Here is a 22,290-nt window from a genome sequence, read left to right on the forward strand (position 1 = left end):
ATAAATACTAAATTAATAAAACCAAAGCTGCGGATTAAACTATTTAAACTGTATCTTATACTTACTAATAAAGCATGGGTAACAAACTGAAGCATAAAAATAAGACAGATATACTGTAAACATAGATCCTGTTCCAGAGGATCTTTAACCGTGACTTCACATGACATGAATTAAGAAATTAAAAAAGGTAAAAGAATAAAGTTGTGCCCCAAATAAATTTTGTAGCCGTGGTTTAATTGTCTCGTGTTGTTCTAGTTGTTTGTGTACTGTGCTATTACGTAGAAGTTCTTGCTCTTTATTATTGAATAATTCATCATTTTTCAGGGTAGACTTTTCTTCACTATTCTGGACGGCAACAAAAACTAAAGAGCTCTTTTCCGAATTCATAATAATGATGTTTGTGTGAAAAAAGAAGACGCTTCACCCCAGGATAGTGAAATCTCTGAGGATGTGGCTCCCTCTGCAGGGTGCAAGGCTTGGCAGGGTCCAGGAGGCAGAGGAGCCATCTGCACGCAGAGACTCTCCGACACCTGAAGGGAACAAAGACATGTTCTTCAATCAGGACACAAACAAATGTCCCTGCTACGTCATAAAAGTCATCGTTCCAAAATATCGGAATGCCTTTACCTGACTCTGACCTCCCAAACTCTCACAGTACACCCGCAGTTTGTACCATCTCCCCTCCTGCAACCCCTCACACACATGCTGTCTGAGAGGCCCACGGTACACGACATCCCACTGGTGGTCTACACACACACACACACACAAACACACATATACACGAATGAATTAGAATCAGCAAACATTTTTATCAGTTTTTATGCTGCTTAATACTTTCTGGGTCTAATATCATGACTTGATGACTCGATGACTCAATGCTGGTGTGATTTAAGACCAGAAGCTTCTCTCACCACTCTGACTGAGTTCCAGTATATATAGAGTGATCGGCGAGCCTCCGTCATCCTCTGGGGCCTCTGATATGCAAGTAATAAAAGAAAACACAAGAAATAAGCAGTCAATATATCTCACTATTAAGCATGACAAATATGATAACTTTTGCTCAGTAATTGTGTAAATAATGAGACACGACAAGGCATGCTGTGGTATTAAAATAATCAACGACAATTATTTTCTAATAACAGCACTTCCTGTAGTGTTTTTTTCCTCTAATACCACAGCAATTTGCCAATCATTACGATTTTTAGTAATTATTATTGTTACATTATAGCCTCTGACCAGCCTCTCTTTTTTCTCTCTCGAAGTTAAAAATAAATAAATAAATAAATAAATGGAAAAAAAAACCGCCAAAGAACTCTGTCCTGAAGACTTTCCAGTGGAGGAAAACTTTCAAAAGCAGACTCCTTCCATAAATGTTAATTAAACATCTACTTACTCAAAACTTCACCTTCTCAGTGATTATAGTGATTAGGGTTATTGTCAAATAACACACTTTTTTAATAGGTTTATTATTAGCCTTAGATTATATGGAGTGTCCACAATACAATAATTATACGATAATATAACGAGCGCATTAATATAAACTCATGATTTGAATTACAGCTGGAAGTACTGTCAGAGCTGCTGTAACAGTAAATGACTCAGCACCAATCGGATTCAAGAATTCAAGAATTTATGCTGTGGTATAAATACGTTAAGATTATTATTTAGACCCAGATTAGCCTACATTCTTAGAAAAAATGAGTTCTTCAAGAAGTTCTGTGATAATTCAATGTAGCACAGGTATTACCACTAAGCCTCTAGGCCCTAGCTCTATAACCTATACGATTATTAGACTACTGTATTATTTGAGGTGCTTGGAATCTTGGTCTATGGCATTTTTATATGATGTAGACTCATCAGGATGCTCCAGGGTTCCCGGTTCACTCCTGAGCCTGGCTTACTGTGTGTGCAGAGGTTTTCATGTTCTCCTGTGTCTTCTGGTTTCTTCACACCTCCCATAAACAATGCCGGGGGGGGGATTGGTTATGCTGAATTGTTTATAGGTGTGAATGTGTGCCCTGAGATGGACTTGTGTCCCAGTCAGGGTGTATTCCTACCTCACACCCAGTGTTCCCAGGATTGACTGTGGATTCACTCTTACCAGGATAAAGCAGTTACTTGAGGATGAATGATGAAAAATAGCACAGTATGGTATGTGTGGTGGTGAGGGGCGTGGTCGAGCGTCAGCTGTGGACGGAGAGGAGACGGATCGAACCGGCAGGTAACACATGATGATTCTCACCTGTGTCTGATTACCGGCAGTCTACTTATTTGTGCTTTCTGTGACTCCCGTAACCCGTGAGCGAGACAGAGACAGACTGCAAGAAGCTGGCGAGACGCATACATGTACACACGCCAAGAAGCGTGAACTTGAACCTGACGGAGCGAAAGCTGCGAGTGTTTTCCATAAATGTGAGCTCAGTTACGATTCCGCCTGTCACTTGAGTCGTCCTCCGCACTCTCACACCAGGGTTCTTCTGTACGTCAACTAGATCTTTCATACATCCTCATCACAATATGCCATCATAGTGGTTGCGCTTTCATTTGAAAATTTCATGTTGGACATCCTGACTGTCACTTTAAGAGGAGAGCTTAATAAACTGATGTGAGAGTAAAAGATTTACTTACAGTTCATTCCTGTTTACTTCAGTAGTGTATACACTCAATCCTTCTGAGATGTTATTTTCGTTTAATCTGTTTAAAGTGGCCACTTGGATTTGGATACATAACTGAGAAAAGCTGTGTGTATTGATAGTGCTGTAAATTATCACATACCTGCATTTTTTTACTCACAAGACATGCTTTCACCATAGACATAAGCATCACAGATGCCATTACCGTTTAGGCAAGTACTAGTAGACTTTCCTGTAATATTGGTATACAGTTATAGTACACCTAGGTTTTAAATTAAGAGCAGGTATAATATGTGTCTAGAGAACACACTATTAATAACTCTTTGTACTGATGTCAATATTGCTTACCCCAGACAACATGCAGGCTGTGCGGTTGTACAGAACCCTGCAGTGATGGTTTTCCTGGGCTGCCTGGTTGGTCTGGCAGTGTTCTGTAGTCCACTACTGCGCTAGACACAGTGTGACCCTCTGGTCCAGCCACAGACACCTGTTTAACACGAGAAAATGATGGACCACAAGAACCGCTTAAGCAAACAGAGACATTACGTTTTCATTTATAATATCTTTATGGTTTCCTGTGATGCGCTATCAGACATGTATGTATGTGTGTACGTATGTATGTATAGTACTGTGCAAAAGTCTTAGGCACATGCAAAGAAATGCTGTAGAGCAAAGACGCCTTCAAAAATAATGCACTTAAATGTTTCTATAATTTAAAAAAATACTACAAAGAGCAGTAAACAGTAATAAATGAAATAAAGTCAATATTTGGTGTGACGATCCTTTGTTTTAAATAAAATAGTAGTCTCAGGTACAATGTGTGCAGTTTTATAAGGAAATGAGCTGTAAGTGTTACTGAGCATCTTGCAGAAGCAGCCACAGTTCTTCTGGAGACTTTGACTGTCACACTTGCTTCTTATTTTTGCTTAAAACCCAGCAGCCTTCATTATGTTTTTTTTGTCTGAAAAGTGGTCTTTATGTAATATGCTGCTTTCTTTACTGACATACAAACATTTTTCTGTAACATTTAATTTTGTGCTGGAAAACTAATGTTTGGAAATCGAAAAATGTTTTTTTAGACTCGATAATGTAGAAATCATAAATACTAAAAACAAATAGGGTGTCTGAGACTTTTGCACAGTACTGTATGTGTTCAGGTGTGTGGTGGTCTGGGAAAACCCTTCACATGCTGTATATGCTATATAAAGAAAAGCTGCAGGCTTTCCTGAACTGTAATATGTCTCGCTTTTGCGTATATCTATTCGCATGTAAAGATTCCATTCTGACACTGGAGCAGCCGATATCTAATTATAAACCAAACTGATTAGCCTTATGTCCTTTTCAATATCCAGCAAGAAGTGCGGATTTCAGTGCGCGAGGAAATTTCATGTAGCTAGGAAGGTTTTAGTCATCTTTACACACAATGACTGTTTTTACCACTGTTTTGCAGGAAGACAGGATGTTATAGATAGAAATTTTTTACATTACAATACTTTTTTTTTTTGCTGGTTTCCAGAATTCAGTCACAGCAACAACACTAGACAGGTTTTCCCCAGACAGCCACATGGTTAATACACCTTTCATACACCCAAGGATGGCTTTACAAATTAAAGCTGCTTTGTTTCGCATACCCAGGTTTTAGTTTAAAATCATACTGGTGCATTCACTCCATTAATATGGTTCGTTTGTATAGATACAGCAATTTCACGAATATGGACAAAAATTCCCAGGCTGAGACTGTTTCTCAGTCCGTGTCCAAGAGAACCCAGGTGCACTGTGACTGCAGTGAGAACACAATTCAACCCTGATTCACTCGCAGGAAATGAACCAAACATGCTGGGTATTTTGGGTCGTAGGCAGCATTTTGTCATGTGAGCTACTAAAAATAAAATGACAAACTGAGCCAGAGGATATAGCTGGCGCGCTGTAGAAGGAAGCTGTGGAGGTTGTGAAAAATATTATTGTTTTTAAATTATGTAAAATTTTATAAATAAAAATGTAACCTTTTTACATTTTCCATTGTCACACTGCTCATTCCTCAAGCAGCTTTTACGTTTTCTAGCCCATCTCATTCTGTGCAGCATTAAACTGAATCCGTTCAAATAGAAAACAAATCGAAATAATCTTCGCTCTTATACGAATGTGTCAGATGGACTAATAGCTGAGAATGTGACCTAAGACAAAAGGTGGTTTAACATTCAATTACCTTCTGCCATCACTCACCCTGAATCGATAGGAGGTGTATCGCCTGAGCTCCTTCACTATACATGATTGCTCCTCTCCTCTATGCTTTGGCTGAAAGCCACACCCCTGTACAGAAAAAAAAACATCCTGTCAACATCACTTCTTACATATTTTACAAACAACATGACTATGTTGCTAGTCACTTCCTGGCCTTTACCCAGGAAAACAGAAAATAAAAAGTCATAACAGGTGTTGTTTTGACTGTTTTTTAACCTTTAGAAAGTATGAGGAGCCCACATGAATAGCCTCAAAACATCTGTATGTAATTAGGCACACTGCACCATGTTCACAACGTACACCGCACATGTGGGTTTATGCATTTGGAAGCGAATAACTAAAGCTACGGTCAAGTATTGCATTGTAAGTACCAGCTGTCCTGGTCATCTCTCAGTACATCTGAATAGATTACACAGATGGACCAATTGGGGCCTTTTTCTTCTGATGGACAGAGGAGGCTGTCCAACAAAAGTCAGTGACCAGTAAGGGGGAGATTAGTCATAGAAGCAACCGAGAGGGCAAACATAACACACAGTATGATGCTACCACCATCATGCTTCCCTGTGGGGTTGGTGTTACCAAAACATAGTGTGATATACAAACATAAGCCAAACATTGGCACTCTTCCATGAAATTCAGCTGTGTGTGGTGTTAGGGATCTGGCTGTGATGTGAACAGCGTCTCTAATCTGAGTTATGGATCTCTCCAGCTCCTCTAGAGTTAGCCTTGGCCCCTTGGCTGCTTCTCTGACTAATGGTGGACAATACTAATTTAGGGGTTTCACAGCAATGGGTGTGAATACTTATGCAATCACTACTTTTATGTTTTTTTTTTTTTATTGTAAATCATTTGAAAAATACTGTTCAAGGTCAAAAGGGTGAATACTTACTTAAGGCAATGTGTTTTAAGCACGATTAAACACTAAACATATGTGTGTATTGTGTGTCATCTACTCCAACAGAACTACGGTGTATGCTGCACACTCACCGATCCAATCTCTTCCATCTCCAGAATGTAAGAGAGTGTGTCTCGGCTGGCTGTCCCACAGGGGGTGCTCCACTCTAGACTCAGCCATGTTACGCCAGCCTCCACCAGACGAGGTGGAGGTGGAGGAGCAGGAGGAGACATGACACAGCTGGCTGTGCAACAACTCAGAACAGCACTGAAGGCACTGGGGAGAGCAGACACATGAACATGCTTCTTGTTGAGCAAATAACTAGGCATCTGAATCCCCGATCTAGGACATGGACTGAAAAATAAATCTAGTTTGTAGCTAAATTTAATAGGAAAGCTGCGTTTTTAAACATCATGAATTACATTCTGGGATTTATCCCAGAATGATTCAGAACAATGTAACTGAAGGAGCACTAAATGCATTTCAGTGAGATCTATGGGACAAATACTTACCTCATTCCTACATCGTTTTTAGCAGCAAGTCTGAAGGCATATTTTGTTGAAGGCATGAGGTGCACAACTTTGTACTGCTTGGCAAGGCCACTGTAAATCTCCTTAAATGCACTTTGTTTTCCCTGCTAATCATACCAAATACACGTTCATACATACAGAGCAAACAGACATGACCTGAGATTTATTATGGAAGAGAAAATATGTGCTTGCTTAGTGGCAGATCCTTACTTCGTGGTACTCCAAGCAAAAGCCAGTGATTTTTGAGCCATTGTCATTGGGTGACTAAGATAGACAAGGATGAAGAAAATGAGAATGAGCTGATGCATATTATCAGATTTTTACATTATATTACGGAATTATTGTTACTGGTGTGGCTCTGTTTGTCATAAGTGAGAATGTGGCATACTCTCCACTGAAGGCTTATGGAGCTCTTGGTGTGCTGGATAAATCGGGGGACTGCAGGAGTGTCCGGGACGCTGCACAGTGTAGTGAAAGTTACACACTCTGATGGGGCTCCCTTCATCGACCTACACGCCACACACACCCTTACGAACACAAACGGAGCATCAGTATAGCATACTATGTGAATACTTGCATACTTTATACACACATTTATAAACTTAAAGCAGAAAATTTGAAACAAAAATCTACAACCCTTTAAAAAAACCTTTTTTTCTGTATGTCGCACAATATCTGTTTACAACTCGGCATTTTCATGAAGTATGATACGAACAGAAACTTTATATGTACTCCAAGCATTTACATTAATTCATTTAGTAGACTCTTCAACACAAAGCAACTTTAAAACTAACACATGATACACCCCAAGAATAAAGCTGAGCAGTTAAGGGTTAAGGGTTGAAGGTCAAAGGCTCAGGATTGGCTCTCTGGGAGCCAATCAGCTGGTTGCGACAGTGGAACGCAAGCTCCATCATAAGCCAGGTAGAACATAAATGGCCGGTACCTGAGATTTAAGTTTATGGATTACTCATTAAAAAAAAAAGAAAAAACAACTTCTAGGTGCACCAAGCAGCATAGTTTTAAAGCAGTAGGCTTAGGCTTAGTAGTTTATCTGCTGTAAATAATATTACTGGGTAATTTTGTTCACCGTGTGTCCAGAATAAAAAAACTGGATGTTTATGGACTAAAAATGTGCCTTGTTTTCTTTGTATTTGCAGAGTTCTTTTTGTGAGAAATATTTTATCTGGTTTATGATCATGACCACCTCACTGAAATACACAGTATATATTAGCACATATAAATCTCAAGGATTATAGGATAAACTATAAATACAATATATTTTATATCAGGCATGTAATGAGCATTTAAGCGAAGTCAACCTGTCAGTGATCAAATTCAGATTACTGGCAACATACATCACAAAATATTAAAAAAAATAAAGAATTTAGTTTGTTGTTCAATATAATCAAATGAAGATTAAGTTTTGTTTTATTATTAAGGTTCATTACTAAAATGCCTGCATGCCAAACAAGTACAAGAGACGGACAATACGAGTCACAACTTTATTGTAAAGAGCGGACTGTTTGGATTTTTTTTTTTAAATGGACCTTGCTTGAAGGAAATGTTCCACCCACTAACTGACTCCCTGTGTCTCAGTTATGGGTGTAGAACTTCCTGTTAATGCTGGATCATGCATCTGATTGGCGATGGTGATGCTGAAATGTCACTTTTTTGATCTACAGTTGCAAAGTCTTGATTAATGGTTACTATACATACTACTCGTTACAAAAGTTGCCTGCGGTACAAACAAAATTCTACACAGCACTAGTTTATAACTAACTGCTCTCAATGTAGGAGTTAGGATCAAATTTACACCCTGAATTTAACTGATGTAACTGGCTGCTGGGATGTGAACTCACAACCTCCCAGTTATCTCTGAACCCAGCTATGAATTATGATATTCTCTAATATTTAAAGGAATAAATCACGGGGATGTGCGTGTCTCACCTGGCGTAGTAGTGTGTAGCAGGTCTGAGCTCTCCCAGTGTACATGTAGTGTCTTTCCCTCTGGAAGAAGATTCAACATTACAAAGGATGCAGTCAAGGGACCAAATGTGCAATATAAGGCGCATTGCAGTGTTATGTCTTTTTTTTGGTATTTTTATGAGCATCAGCATAATGCAGCGTTATTATAAGAAGGAGTTGGATTTAAACGAGTACATTAATAAGAACACACCTCTAGATACACATGCTACTGCGATATCTGGTCACACCTCTAGATACACATGCTACTGCAATATCCAGTCTGTTCATACCTGTTCCTGTTGTTTCTTTTAGAACCCAAGTGACATTTTCATAATCATACACAATTAGACATATATTATTAACTTATTCATAAACAGCTGGTTGACATAATTTGCTACACTGAATTTAGCGAACCTGATTTCATGAATTGTATGATATAATAAAATGAAATAATAATGCAATATCATTTTCATTAATTATATGAGTAAATTCCTTTTCATTTATTCACATTTCACAACATAATTCTTTGTTATCTGTGCCTGATGTGTTTAATTGTAAAGAAATGGGACGTTTTTGCACCGTGTCTGTGCTAAGACAGGGTTTCTGCTAGTAGCAGTGCAAGCCCACTTTTGACCCAGTTTGTCAGCGTAGATGAATAAAATTTTGTTTTTAATTTTGAAATGAGGAACATGGCAAAAAAAGGAGTCTTTTCTGTGATATGAAAATGTCCCCATAGCACACAGTGGTAGTTACTATGAGGTGGAATAAGGGAGTTAAAGCTAAAATACAGGTACACGATATGGCCAAAAGTATGTGCACACCTGATCATTACACCCATATGAGGGGTTTGCCAAACTGTTGCCATAAAGACAGAAGCACACAATTGTATAAAATGTCTTTGTATGCTGTAGCATTAAGATTTCCCTTCACTGGAACTAAGGGGCCCAAACATCTTCCAGCATGACTATGTGCACAAACCGAGCTCCATGAAGCCATGATTTGTTAAAATCGGAGTAGAAGAACTCGAGTGTCCTGCACAGAACCCTGACCTCAACCACTGAACACCTTTGAGATGAACTGGAATGCTGACTGCATCCTAATGTCAGTGCCTGACATCACTAATGCTCTTGTAGCTCAATGGCCAAATCCCCATAGCCACACCCCAAAATCTAGTGGAAAGCCTTCCCAGAAGAGTGGAGGTTATTATAATAGCAAAGGAGGGACTAAATCTGGAACGGGATGTTCAACAAGAACATATGGATCTGATGGTCAGGTGTCCATAAACCTTGGGCCATATAGGGTACTTCAATTTTCTATTTTGTATTTGTGTAATTGTGTATGGTGGGGGTAAGAGATACTCACTGGTACACAAGTTTGAAATCTCCCTCTGTGCCACTCTGAGACAAGGCCAGCTCGTAGCTGAGCGGCAGAGCAGGGTGTGAGTGTAAGTGTGTTTCTGCTTCTGACAGTATAGGGAGTGGAGGACGCCAGGAGAGAACTGCAGAGTGTGACGTGACACTGCCCACCTGAGAGAGATAGACAGAGAGAGAGAGGGAGAGAGAGAGAGAGGATGAAGGATTATAATAGAACTGTTGTACTTGAAATCTGACTAGTAGGCTGTCATCTACATAAGAGTAAAACACTCACTGCTGGTTTGCATACAGCAGATAGCAGCTCCTGCACTCGCCTCATTTCCTCTTCTGGATCTGCAGCTGTAACAATTACACTAAATGTCATATCCCATTTTCTTGTTTTAAATTTATATTAGTAATAAAATCTATTTGTTTTCAATATGGTATGTTATATAATCAATTTACATGTTTGGGTATCCTACTGATGAAAGGTGTGTGTGTGTGTGTGTGTGTGTGTGTGTGTGCAAAGTGAGTCTTCAGCTGTCCAGTTTGTGTGAGTCTGTGCTCAGTATAGGTCATATTCTTACTCTTGGCTGACAGGAGTGGAACCTGATGTGGTCTTCTGCTGTTGTAGCTCATCCGCCTCAATGTTCGATGTTTTGTGCATGCTGAGATGCTTTTCTGCTCACCACGGACGTAAAGAGTGATTATACGAGTTACAATATCCCTCCTGGCAGCTCGAAGCAATCTGGCCATTTTCCTCTGACTTCTCTTATCAACAAGGTGTTTCCGCCCAAAGTACTGATGCTCACTCAGTGTTTTTTGTTTTATGCACCATTCTGTGTAAACTCTAGAGACTGTTGTGTGTGAAAATCCCAGGAGGTCAGCAGTTTCTGAGATACTCAAACCAGCCCATCTGGCACCAACAACCATGCCATGATTAAAGTCACAGAGATCACACTTTTTCCCCATTCTGATGTTTGATGTGAACATTAACTGAAGCTCTTGACCTCTACCTGCATGATTTTATGCATTGTGCTCCTGCCACATGATTGGCTGCCTGGATAACTGCATAAATGAGCTGGCGTACAGGTGTTCCTATTAAAGTGGACGGTGAGTGTATGTCAATGTGTATGTGTGTGCGTAATTCACCTTTAACCTCGTAGTCACTTGGGGGGGAGCCTCTGTTCCGGACTGAGTGTTTAAGACGTGGTGGTGTAGGAGAGGCAGCCATGCCTGTCCGGACTTTGCCATGTCCGTTGTGGGTGAGTGGCATGCCGTTAGCAGCACCTAGATGTCCGCCTTTCAGCCTCCGCTGTAGCTGCTCCTGCATTTTCACTGCACGTTCTTCACGAATGGGCACTGACACACTGTGGCACATCATGTCTGGGTGCATACAGACAGACACACACACACACACACATATCTCAGGGGTGAACAAATCATAAATTTAGTAGTTAGGTCACCGAGCAAGTAGGAGCTCCAGTGTGCTGCCCAGTCCCATGTTTTGGTTGCTCAGAAACCAAACTGACTAAGCTAAAGAGGGGTAGATAACGTAATTTAATAACATATGGTAAGCCAGTTAGCTAGTCCATTAAGACTTCCTATCCTCTTCTGACAATGTTTCTGAAGTTGCACATCATGTTTACGCAAATGACAAAAAGTCAGCGAGCCACTGGTGAACGTTTTAGTTATGAGATTTGGGGATCTGTCCTCGCATTATTCGATAAAAGTCTACTGCACCTACTTGTCCACTGGGCAACTATGAATAAAAAAACACTAACAGCCCAGATATGTAATCTTCATGTCTCAGGTATGGAGCCTACTGATCTGTCTATCCAAGAACACAATTATGCCTTTCCTCCTGCACACCACTGGTCACAAAAGTACTAAAATCAAAATCAAATCACGAAAATACAGGTTAAGAGCTTCAGTTAATATTAACATCAAACATCAGAATTGGCAAAAAAGGTCATCTGGGTGACTTTGACCATGGTATAGTTGTTGTCAGCACAAACCAGTCTGGCCATTCTCCTCTGACGTGAACATTAACTGAAGCTCTCGAGCGGCATCTGCAAGCGCCGATTTCAAGCGCTGCGCTGCTGCCACATGACTGTCTGATATTGGACAACTGCAGGTGTACAGGTGTTCCTAATAAAGTGGATAGTGAGTGTATATGCCACACCAAAACACACCAACCTACACGACAATCATAAAAACTGGGCCTGTCGAATCATAAATTAGAGCACAGTAATCTTAGCAGGAGGTCAGTAATTCATTCACCGCTGTATCCTGGTTAGGGTCGTGGTGGATCCTGGGCCTGTATAATATTTATTAGGTGTGTGTGGGAGTGTGTGTGGGAGTGTGTGCTCCTGCTCACCCTGCTCAGTGTAGACAGGAAGCGCAGGCAGCTGGTGAATGTAGTGAGGAGAGAGCTCGGTGGGGTAAAAGTGTGGGTGGTGCAGCATGGCTGGTTGTGGCGGGGTGTACAGTGGGAGATGTGGAGGTACAGGGGGTAACGAGGGATGAAACTCCATCGTATGAGGCAGAACCAGCACCTTCCACATGCCGTTCTCCTCCACCACCTGTAGGGGACACACAAGACCACAAAACATTTCTTGTATTTATTAGTCCCCAATCAATATTTCTGACTGGAATGTCTATTAATTCAAAATACTATTTCAAAATGATAATGCATTCATTTTATGGCATAATAAACGGAGGATGATGAGGATGGGAGCAAGAGACGGTACCTGAGATATGTAACCTGGAGGCACAAAAATGGGAGGCACGGTGCCATTAGGGGACACCATGGGCACCTGCGCTGGACCTGAACACACACAGAGTCTATTTATTAAGTACCACTGACAAAACCTGAACATGCATGGGTGTGTATGTGGTGTGTGTGTGTGTGTGTTTACCTGTAATGCACTGAATCTGGCCATCGTCTGTGCGTACAGTAAATGTCTCTCCTGGATTGACCTGCACCAGGACCATCTGGAAAAGACACAAACAAACAGTAGGAAAAAGGACAATCAGACCATGGTGTTGCACCATGATGTGAGCCATGTGACGTGAAATAACAGTTCACGATTTAAATACGTATTCTGAGCTCTGCCACGCGTGTTTATCTTTACTGTCAAACAAAACACTGTTCGCTACTGCGTATGAACGTACAGCTCTGGAAAGAGTTATGTCAGCTCAGTAATGTTTGGAGTCAATTTTTTGTGCTTGTAAGTGTAATTTTTTTCCCGTATAAATTATTTTAGGTTTATTACTGATATCTGAAATTCTGCCTACCCTATACAGAGTAGTGCTGAACAATATATTATGATATGGCTTTTTCGCGTATTCTTTTTTCTGAAGCATTGTCAGTACGCTTAAGCTTTGTTCACCTCACGGAGCAAACTTGAATTTTTCCTAAATCCGTACTTAAAGTGTACGCGTAAAGTGTAAAGTGTAAATCTCACACGCAGACATTGCTAAAATCTGATTTTGCTGTTTATACTGCCGAAAATCTTTCCAGCTTGAGTCTGATGAGTCAATAAAGTCTCATTCAAGTTGTGTGTCTGAACACTAACTGACTGCACTAGTAGTCACATTCACAAGTACCTAATGGACAAAGAAAAGCTTTTTTTGTAGGCAGTAACCCCTTAAAATCTGTTTCTTTTTGACCTTAAAACACAGTATTCTGTAACTACAGTATAAATAATACAGAACGTTACATAAATAAAAACGTAACTACAATATACGTAATATAGAAAATGTATGTCTGGACCTGTCTGTGGATCCTGGAAGTTTACATAAAAAAATCGAATTGGAACTGAAACTTTGGATGGATTTTTTTTTTAAAATGTGACTCTATTGCCCTGTTGGCACTAATAAATATTGATATATATATATATATATATATATATATATATATATATATATATATATATAATATCTAGGCGATGTTCCACAACATAAGATATATCTATCAGCGGCCTAAAGTGTGATGTGTCCTTCATTAATAATTTAAGAATTGTAATTGTTAACAATTGCTGTGGTATAAGAGGAATAAAACACTTGCTGCTGTTGTTGTTGTTTGTTGTGATGTGCTGTTACTGGACATGCCACGTCACATGACTACAACATTGATTATTTTCTTATAATTGCATACCCAGTCATGTTTTATTTCATACATAAGATTCTGCCATTTCGCCCACCCCCCCTTTAACAAAAATACAGGAGCTATGTGTGTATGGAAAAGAAAGGTCTGCAATAAAAACCAAAATATGTGTACAAACCAAATTACAAATTACTGTGCAGTTCATGAAACGGTAGTGCAATAATAATAATAATAATCTCCCAATTCTAATAGCATATATCCAAATTCCAGCATGTGAGCAGAGACACAGTTTTAGCCAAATGCTTCCCAGCCAAGGCGAGGTCCAGCTCAGTGCAAACACTCGTCCACACACTCCAAGAGCATGTGTTTGTTTCCCCTAGCCTGCAGAGTGTGTGCACAAAGCCCCGGCCCCATTTGACAAACTACGCCTCCATGGGAAATGTACACCAGCCTGGATGTTAGATCTGTCTCTGCACACATGCGCCAGCTGCCAGCAACGACAATCAGAGTGTGACAAAATATATCAATGACAAAAGAATAAAAGACATTTCTGTTTGCAAAAGACTGTGCACAAACTTTTTTAACCTACAACTGCTGGTGGAGTGCATGAGCCGGTGCAGAGCAGACGAATAAGGTGAAAGAGAGTGAGAGAGATAAAGGGAATGGAATGAAAAGAGAGAGAGAGAGAGAGTGGGGGAGGAAGCGGACAGGGGCAGTATGTGAGGAATGCAGGATACAGATGGTGGAAGAGGGGTAGAAGTATGCATGGAATGATCCGACCAGCCCCCAAAGCCATTGCCATCCATGGGAGCCAAAACCCAGAGGTGAGGAAAGAGGGAGGGCGGGAGGGAGGGCGGGAGGGAGGGAGACAGGGGGTGGGTTGGGGAAGGAGGTGGAAATGAAAAAGCTAGGCACAGACATTATCGATGCCTGATTAAAACACTTTCACAAATTACTATGCTTTAATTAGCACTTGTTCCACAGCACTGTTGAATTCTCTAATCTGATTGGTCAGAAGGCGTTGATTAATTTTCTATAACAGCAGCTCTGGCAATAGTGCTGATTCGTTTGTATTCATGTTCATAATGCCCTCGTTCTAATAATGTTACCATTTCTATACCAATAACACAGGGATTTGTATAGCCAGTGCTCCACATAATCCAAGACTGAAAAGAAACAGATTAACAACGCGATGTTCCTTAAGAAAGAAAAATGTCTAATGTTCGCTCTGGTGAAGTTTCCTGTAAGGAGATGGTTATTTAGCCTTGTAGAAAGGAGTTTCGAGTGTCAGCGCTTCATAACAGTCATAGCTAAAGCTGCTCCTTAAAGTTTTGGGCCATGGGAAAGTCTTGGGGACGGAAGCTTTGCAGTTTCTCGAGCTAATTAACTGTGACAGAGACAGAAAAGAGAAGCTGCTGAGGGAACGACTGTTTATAAATGTTACACTGTAAGCGATAGCTAACTTGATTTGTGGATGTTCATGATGTCATTATGTAATTAATTAAAAATTGTAATAGTTGGCAAATTTGCTGTGATATAAGAGGAATAAAACACTTTGTGATGCGCTGTTATCGATAACTAATCAACATCATAGTGGTAACAGTAACTCCACTTCACCTCAGGTGGCATCACACCACCTGGTCGTTGATTATTTTCCTAAAACAGAACATCGCAAATTGTTTTATTCCTTACATATTAGGTCAGGTAACAACATCTGCAGAGACGACATGCTGCCAATTTAATTATCATCCATATGCAGCCTGAAGATATGCACTTTTAACACATTTTGAAATATGTAACGTATATAATGTACAGTACTGTGCAAAAGCCTTAGGCACCCTATTTTTTAGTACAGACTTTGTTATAGGTTTTTATTTTATGACTTCTACATTAAAGTCGTTGTGTGTGAAGATGACTAAAACCTTCCTAGCTACGTGAAATTTCCTCGCACACTGAAATCCACACTTCTTGCTGGACAGCGAAACGGACATAAGGCTAATCAGTTCGGTTTATAATTAGATATCGGCTGCTCCAGTGTCAGAATGGAATCTTTACATGCGAATAGATATACGCAAAAGCGAGACATATTACAGTTCAGGAAAGCCTGCAGCTTTTAGAACTATATACAGTAGAAGATGTCCAAATTTCAGCACGTGAAGGGTTTTCCCAGACGACCACACACCTGAACACATACAGTACTGTGCAAAAGCCTCAGACACCCTATTTGTTTTTAGTACAAAATTTTCTACATTATTGATTCAGTACAAAAACATTTTCGATTTCCAAACATTAGTTTTCCAGCACAAAATTAAATGTTACAGAAAAATGTTTGTATATCAGTAAAGAAAGCAGCATATTACATAAGAGACACTTTTCAAACAAAAATCATAATGAAGGCTGCTGGGTTTTAAGCAAAAATAAGAAGCAAGTGTGACAGTCAAAGTCTCCAGAAGAACTGTGGCTGCTTCTGCAAGATGCTCAGTAACACTTTTTCCTTATAAAACTGCACACATTGTACCTGAGACTACTATTTTTTTTTAAAGCAAAGAGTCGTCACACCTAATATTGACTTTTATTTCATTTATTACTGTTTACTGCTCTTTACAGTATTTTTAATGTAGAAACATTTAATTTCATTATTTTTAAAGGCATCTTTGCTCTACAGCGTTTCTTGCACAGTATTGTACATGTATATACTGTTTATACAGTAGGTTTCAAAGCTTGAGAGCTCTACCAATCTCTTTTTCTTTTATCCTAAATAATCCTGTAATTCAATTTATTTAACTGAACACATTTATTCAAATACATCATTTAAAATTGAGACAAATCCATATTAGCTCTAATATATCCTAATAAAGGCTCTAATGGAGTTCTAATAAGTCTTTTTAATTTAAATATATTCATATATTCTTTTCCCAGACTACTTACTTTTAATATTATACTATCATTTTTTATATCATACTACTATCCAAAATACGAATATACTAACATTATACTAATATTTTATATTATTTCAACGCACCCACATAAATTTTATTCATTATTCATTTATTGATTATTTTATTATTTATTCAAATTATAAAACATTCATACTCCTAACATGAAGTGATAAATGTCTTAGCACCTGACACTGACTTCTATTCCTTATCACTGCTTCTGCTTTCAGTAAATAACAAACCATTCTGATTGATATGCATAAAGAATATGATTTCACATAAATGCATTAGGTTTTCATGACTAATTAAGTGAACTCGTTTTTGGTAGTGGACTTAAGACCTTTGTATTCTGATGATAAATATATGATGTATGATGATGGATCACTGATTTAAAACCCTGCTGCTTTAAGAGATGTTTATATATTCTACATTATACATATATATTTATACCTGCATCAATATAAATATGTTTAAATCTTCAAATAGTAACATTGCTAATGGCAATGTTAGTGTATACTGTACATGAGGGTATACTGTACATACAGTAAATATGGTTATCAATATTGCTGCTTAATATATTGCTTTGCTATATTATGTAAATAAATAAAGCATTTGTATTTTGCTCTGTGATTGTGTTACAACAAATTGTGGCATTGATACATACACATATATTTATATATATATGTTGGTCAAGTTAATACAGTTGAATACATAATACATCATAACCAGTTTATTTAAACATACTACAGTATTACTAGTATTTATCAGGGTCCCTGGAGGACTAGTGGTCAGGCCATGGCGCTCTCATCGCCGCAGCCCGGGTTCCAGTCCTAGCCAAGGACCCGACCCCAGCCACTGGGCTTGCACACGACGGTGCACTTCCAGTGCTGATCCCAAGCCCGGATAAAACTGGGGAGGGTTGCGTCAGGAAGGGCACGCGGCATAAAAACTGTGCCAAATCAAATACGCTGACCAACGATCCGCTATGGCGACCCCTAACGGGAACAGCCGAAAGAAGAAGAAGAACAACAGTAGTATTAGTATTATGTTTACAGGATTGTTTTTGTATAGTTTATAGTTTATTGTGTAGTCTGTTGTCTGTATTTATTGTATGTATTGACGTTGTACTGTCTGTCACTGTGTTTATTTATCCTCTAGTCTGTCACTGTGTCATGTGAAGTGTAGCACTGTGATTCTCGGGAAACTATATTTTGTTCCTATCTGAGGAATGAAAGGAATGACAAAGTCTACTTGACGTGACTTGGTATTGCAATCGTCTGTGTGTCATTAGTGCATCAGTACAGGCTTAAAAAAAATAATGAACTATTTCCCCGCTATCAAACTATGCTACACTGGGTTAGATATACTGGCTTCGAGGTCCTGTGTGTGCATTGTACTGGGACTCACAATAAAAACAGCACTACCACTGATAAATAACTTGAATACACTATTTAAGAGTTAAAGTAATAGGAGAGTTAGAACGACAGTTGGGATGAGTTTGCCAAACTGGAATGACATCCAAGCTTTGTCCAATCTCGTCCCAAAAACCACAAACGACGTCAAGCAGCTGCTTCGTCTGTGCCAAAACAAAAGAAAACAATCCCACAATGTGTTTGGGCTGAAGAAGCAGTTTTAAAGGTGCAGGGTAAATATTTGGATTTTTTTCCTACTTCAGGAAGAGGACGTAAAATAGGAAGAGTCAGTTGGTCCTCAGCAGATCCCATATGCATAAGGACCAACATGGCAGTAAAAAAAAAAAACAAACAGACACTAATTAGATGTTTAGGAATCTGAATTTGTCAAAGAGCACAAGGTGCTGTAAAGCAGGTACACAAAAAAAACACTGTCTGATCCACACCGTTAGTGCTTCGTGTGATTTTATAGAACTCTTACAAGCCCAGATCCACTCAGTGTCACATCTAGTCACTGTTAGAAAAAACACAGCTTCTGGTAAAATGTGTGTGGGAGTGTTGGGAGGTTCAGTCACTGCCCGGCTTGAGTCACATATCCCAGTCACTGAGGCTTAATTAAGATGAATAATCGCATATCCTTAATGCCTTTCAGGAAGGTTCTAGTACATGCTTCTAATGAACTGGTAACTGCTTATGTACCTTAATTTCCTCAGGTACATGCTTCCGGTGCATTGGAAGTTTCTGATGGGGGGAGAAACGGAGCACTTAATGGTCTGAAAGCTGCAAAGGTGACCTGGGATCTCCTTCCCCTCCCCGTCAAGACTGATGGACACCATGGAGAGACGCAGTGACCTGGACTGTTCAAGGCTAATCTGACGGTCGCTCTCAAGGAGATAAAGTTGCTCAAAAGCCACGTCTCAACCCGAGCGCTCTCTCGTTCCTGCTCTTTGTGTGGCCTTTGAGCTCCCAGCAGGCTTTGATCTAGAGGCCAAACGATGGGAAAGCAGGCATGGAATGTGGCTTTCTTTTTCAAGTGGGAGCCATGAATGAATAAAAGATTTGCCCAATCTTTTTCTTCTTGTGGCTCTACAAGAGCGTGCTTTTTCACATGGAACGGACGCACTGGGCCACAATCACATACGCTTACTTCATATATGTACTTAATATATCTAACATTTGATAATGTTGAATAGTAGGCTGAATTTATGCAAATAAAAGACTTTTTTAAAATGTGACATTGTGTCGAAGTATTATATTCTTTATCTTCTTAATCTGTAGGTATTTTACGTGAATTTATTTTATTTTATACCTGGAAGGCTACTTTACACTGTTTTATCTTCTAGTCCACGAAAATCTCGTATTAAACTCACAGAATTTTTTTTCTCTAAACAGATACTACCCTGTTTTATAGAACGTCTGTAGAACAATAAACTCTACAATACAGCACAGAAACTATTGCTACACACACTGATGAGAATAACTGTGAAAAAGAAACACATGCTGGGAAGAGCGCACACGTCCCACCCACACAACCACACACACACACACACACACACACACACACACACACACACACTGACACCCTCCCATCAGCGGAGGCTATCAGGACCGAGTTCCGGATGTGTACACTTCCAGCCCCTTTCCCTCCCCCCTTTTCGCCTCCTCTTCCTGGAAATTCTGCTGGCAGAGCGTGGCTGTTAGGAATGCAGACACTTCGCTCCTCTCCTCTCTCAGCTCAGCTTGGCTAAACCCAAAGCACTAACATGAGTTAGTGTTAAAATATCTGCTTCTTAAAATTCAGGACTTTTGTTTTCAGTCTCTTCAGGGATCCACTTGGGTTTAAGAAAATATTACATTGATAAGTGTGACAACAAAAGTATAAAAAATATATATATATATATATATATAATACAGGGAATAGCACTCATAAAGGGAACAGCACTCATATACCACCCACACACCCATGCACATACACACTCAAATCCCTCCCATTGACACATAGGAGATATGAGCAGCTTCAGCTGTTAATGATTAACATGTTAAATAAAGCCAGCTTCACACTGTACGGTTTTCATCCTGACAATGTTTACAGCAGACAACGGCACACTGTAATACACTGTAATGCAGACAATAATAGCACACTGTAATAGAAATCTTCGATAATGAGTTAAGATCAGTGGTCTGAGAATGCATAATGTGATGCTGTTATGTATAATGTGATGTGGCAGCTGATTTAAAACTAAAGACAGACAGTGACAGAATTTTTTTCTTAAAATCTCAGAGTGTGACTGCTGCTATGACGCTCGTCAAAAAGCCACCAATAGGAGGACAGCATAGGATTATGTAACACTCACGGGACAACTATAAATCCACTAGTGGCAATGGAAAACATAAACGCAACACACTAATGAACAGATAAAAATATGCTTATTACCTCAAGATCACTCTGAACTAGGCTTGTCCGATATTCATTTTTTTTTATTGTAATATCACATTTCAAAATATTGCGAGAAACGATTTAATCATCCAGAATCCTTAATCTTGAAAGACAGGAAAACTAGCATTTCCACCACTTCCATTTCAGGAAGAGTACAGGAGTGCGTAATAATATTATCAGCTGTGCAGTCAGAAACTGTGCCAATCACAAAAAGGCCGTGGATGTTGGATTTCTTAAGTTTTTCTGCAGAAATATGCAGTGAACAGTTAAAAAAAGTTAATTTATATATATATATATATATATATATATATATATATATATATATATATATATACACACACACATATGTATATCAACATTAAACCATTAGACAGCTGATTTCTTAAAGGATTAGACCGAAATGTGATGTTTTATATATATATATATGTGTGTGTGTGTGTATATATACAGATATATACATATATACACACACACACATAATTATATATATATATATATATATATATATATATATATATATATAAAAGAAATCAGCTGTATATTGGTTTGATGTTGATGCTGCACAGCATTCAGGTGGAGAGTGTCAATCAAAAAAACCCAAAAACATCATATTTCATCACTTTCTAATTACCATAACCGTTAACATTATTTCTAAAATATAAGAACTGACACTTTGTTGTGAGTCTCTTCATCTTTTAGGGTCAAAATCTTTTTTTTTTTTTACTATTTCCACCAAAACCACTTTGAACCATTTCAACCGGTGATATCCCTATAGTAAACCGATGATAAATATGTACTTGCCTGTTAGCTAACTAAACATATACTGATAGATTTTATTTCACACGAATGAACTTTTTTTCTCTTTCGGCCGAAAAGTGAAAGAGCCATTCTGACCTTTTTTTCGTTGAAATGTTTTTGGGGGCATCCCTCATCAATATAGTTCACTTATGTTTAATACATACTCGTCTTATATTACCATGTTACAGAAGTAATCCTTTTACTATGGCAGAGAGTGAGAGCGGATGAGATGGAGGAAGGTGACTCGTAACTCGTGATAACTCGTATAAAGCGTACTCTGATGTTTTTGCAGAGCTCCCAATGGTTAACATGTCTGGTAATATAATAGAAGTGGTGATAATTATCACTGGATATTGTGTAGGGACAATAATATCGTAATATAACACAAGGCTGCTTTGAACAATGTTTCTGTTTATTTGACCCTGTTTTCTGCATGAGTGGGGATCTTGCTAATTGATGAGATAAGAACATAGTAATGATCTTAAATCACAGGATCTTCGACATACACTATTTGGCCAAAAATGTGTGGACACCTGAGAATCACACCCATGTGTGGCTCTTCCCCAAACTTTTACCACAATGTTGGAAGCACACAATTGGCAGAAATGTCTTTATATGCTGTAGAATTACAATTTCTCTTCACTGGAATGAAGAGACCCAAACCTGTTCCAGCATGACAACGCCCCGGTGCACAAAGTGAGCTCCATGAAGACATGGTGTGTCAATGTTGGTGTAGAAGAACTCAAGTAGTCTGCACCAAGCCCTGACCTCAACCCCACTGAACACCTTTTGGGATGAACTGGAGCGCCGACTGCACCCCATGCCTCCTCACCCAACATCAGTACCTAATGCTCTTGTAGCTGAATGGGCAAATCCCACAGCCATGCTCCAAAATTGAGTGGAAAGCCTTCCCAGAAGAGTGGGAAGACAGCAAAAGGGGGACTAACTCTGGAATGGGATGTTCAACAAGCTGATAT

At 39.2% G+C, this 22,290-nt stretch overlaps 1 protein-coding gene across 1 annotated transcript in view; it reads right to left on the reverse strand.

Annotated features, from left to right (window-relative positions):
- LOC113542752 (fibronectin type-III domain-containing protein 3A) overlaps positions 1-22,290 on the reverse strand; it is a 48,786-nt gene that overhangs the window by 14,869 nt on the left and 11,627 nt on the right. Inside the window, exons 3-18 of the mRNA XM_026940478.3 lie at positions 12,541-12,616; positions 12,373-12,449; positions 12,000-12,204; positions 10,772-11,005; positions 9,915-9,979; positions 9,630-9,793; positions 8,250-8,309; positions 6,688-6,826; positions 6,510-6,563; positions 6,282-6,406; positions 5,862-6,045; positions 4,857-4,943; positions 2,982-3,120; positions 912-974; positions 628-746; positions 425-530 (exon numbers count right to left, since the gene is read on the reverse strand). Of these exons, the coding sequence (XP_026796279.1) occupies positions 425-530; positions 628-746; positions 912-974; positions 2,982-3,120; positions 4,857-4,943; positions 5,862-6,045; positions 6,282-6,406; positions 6,510-6,563; positions 6,688-6,826; positions 8,250-8,309; positions 9,630-9,793; positions 9,915-9,979; positions 10,772-11,005; positions 12,000-12,204; positions 12,373-12,449; positions 12,541-12,616 (1,897 nt within the window). The remainder of the gene's footprint in view (positions 1-424; positions 531-627; positions 747-911; positions 975-2,981; positions 3,121-4,856; positions 4,944-5,861; positions 6,046-6,281; positions 6,407-6,509; positions 6,564-6,687; positions 6,827-8,249; positions 8,310-9,629; positions 9,794-9,914; positions 9,980-10,771; positions 11,006-11,999; positions 12,205-12,372; positions 12,450-12,540; positions 12,617-22,290) is intronic.

Source organism: Pangasianodon hypophthalmus, chromosome 7, assembly GCF_027358585.1.
Source record: "Pangasianodon hypophthalmus isolate fPanHyp1 chromosome 7, fPanHyp1.pri, whole genome shotgun sequence".
NCBI classification, from domain to species: Eukaryota; Metazoa; Chordata; class Actinopteri; order Siluriformes; family Pangasiidae; genus Pangasianodon; species Pangasianodon hypophthalmus.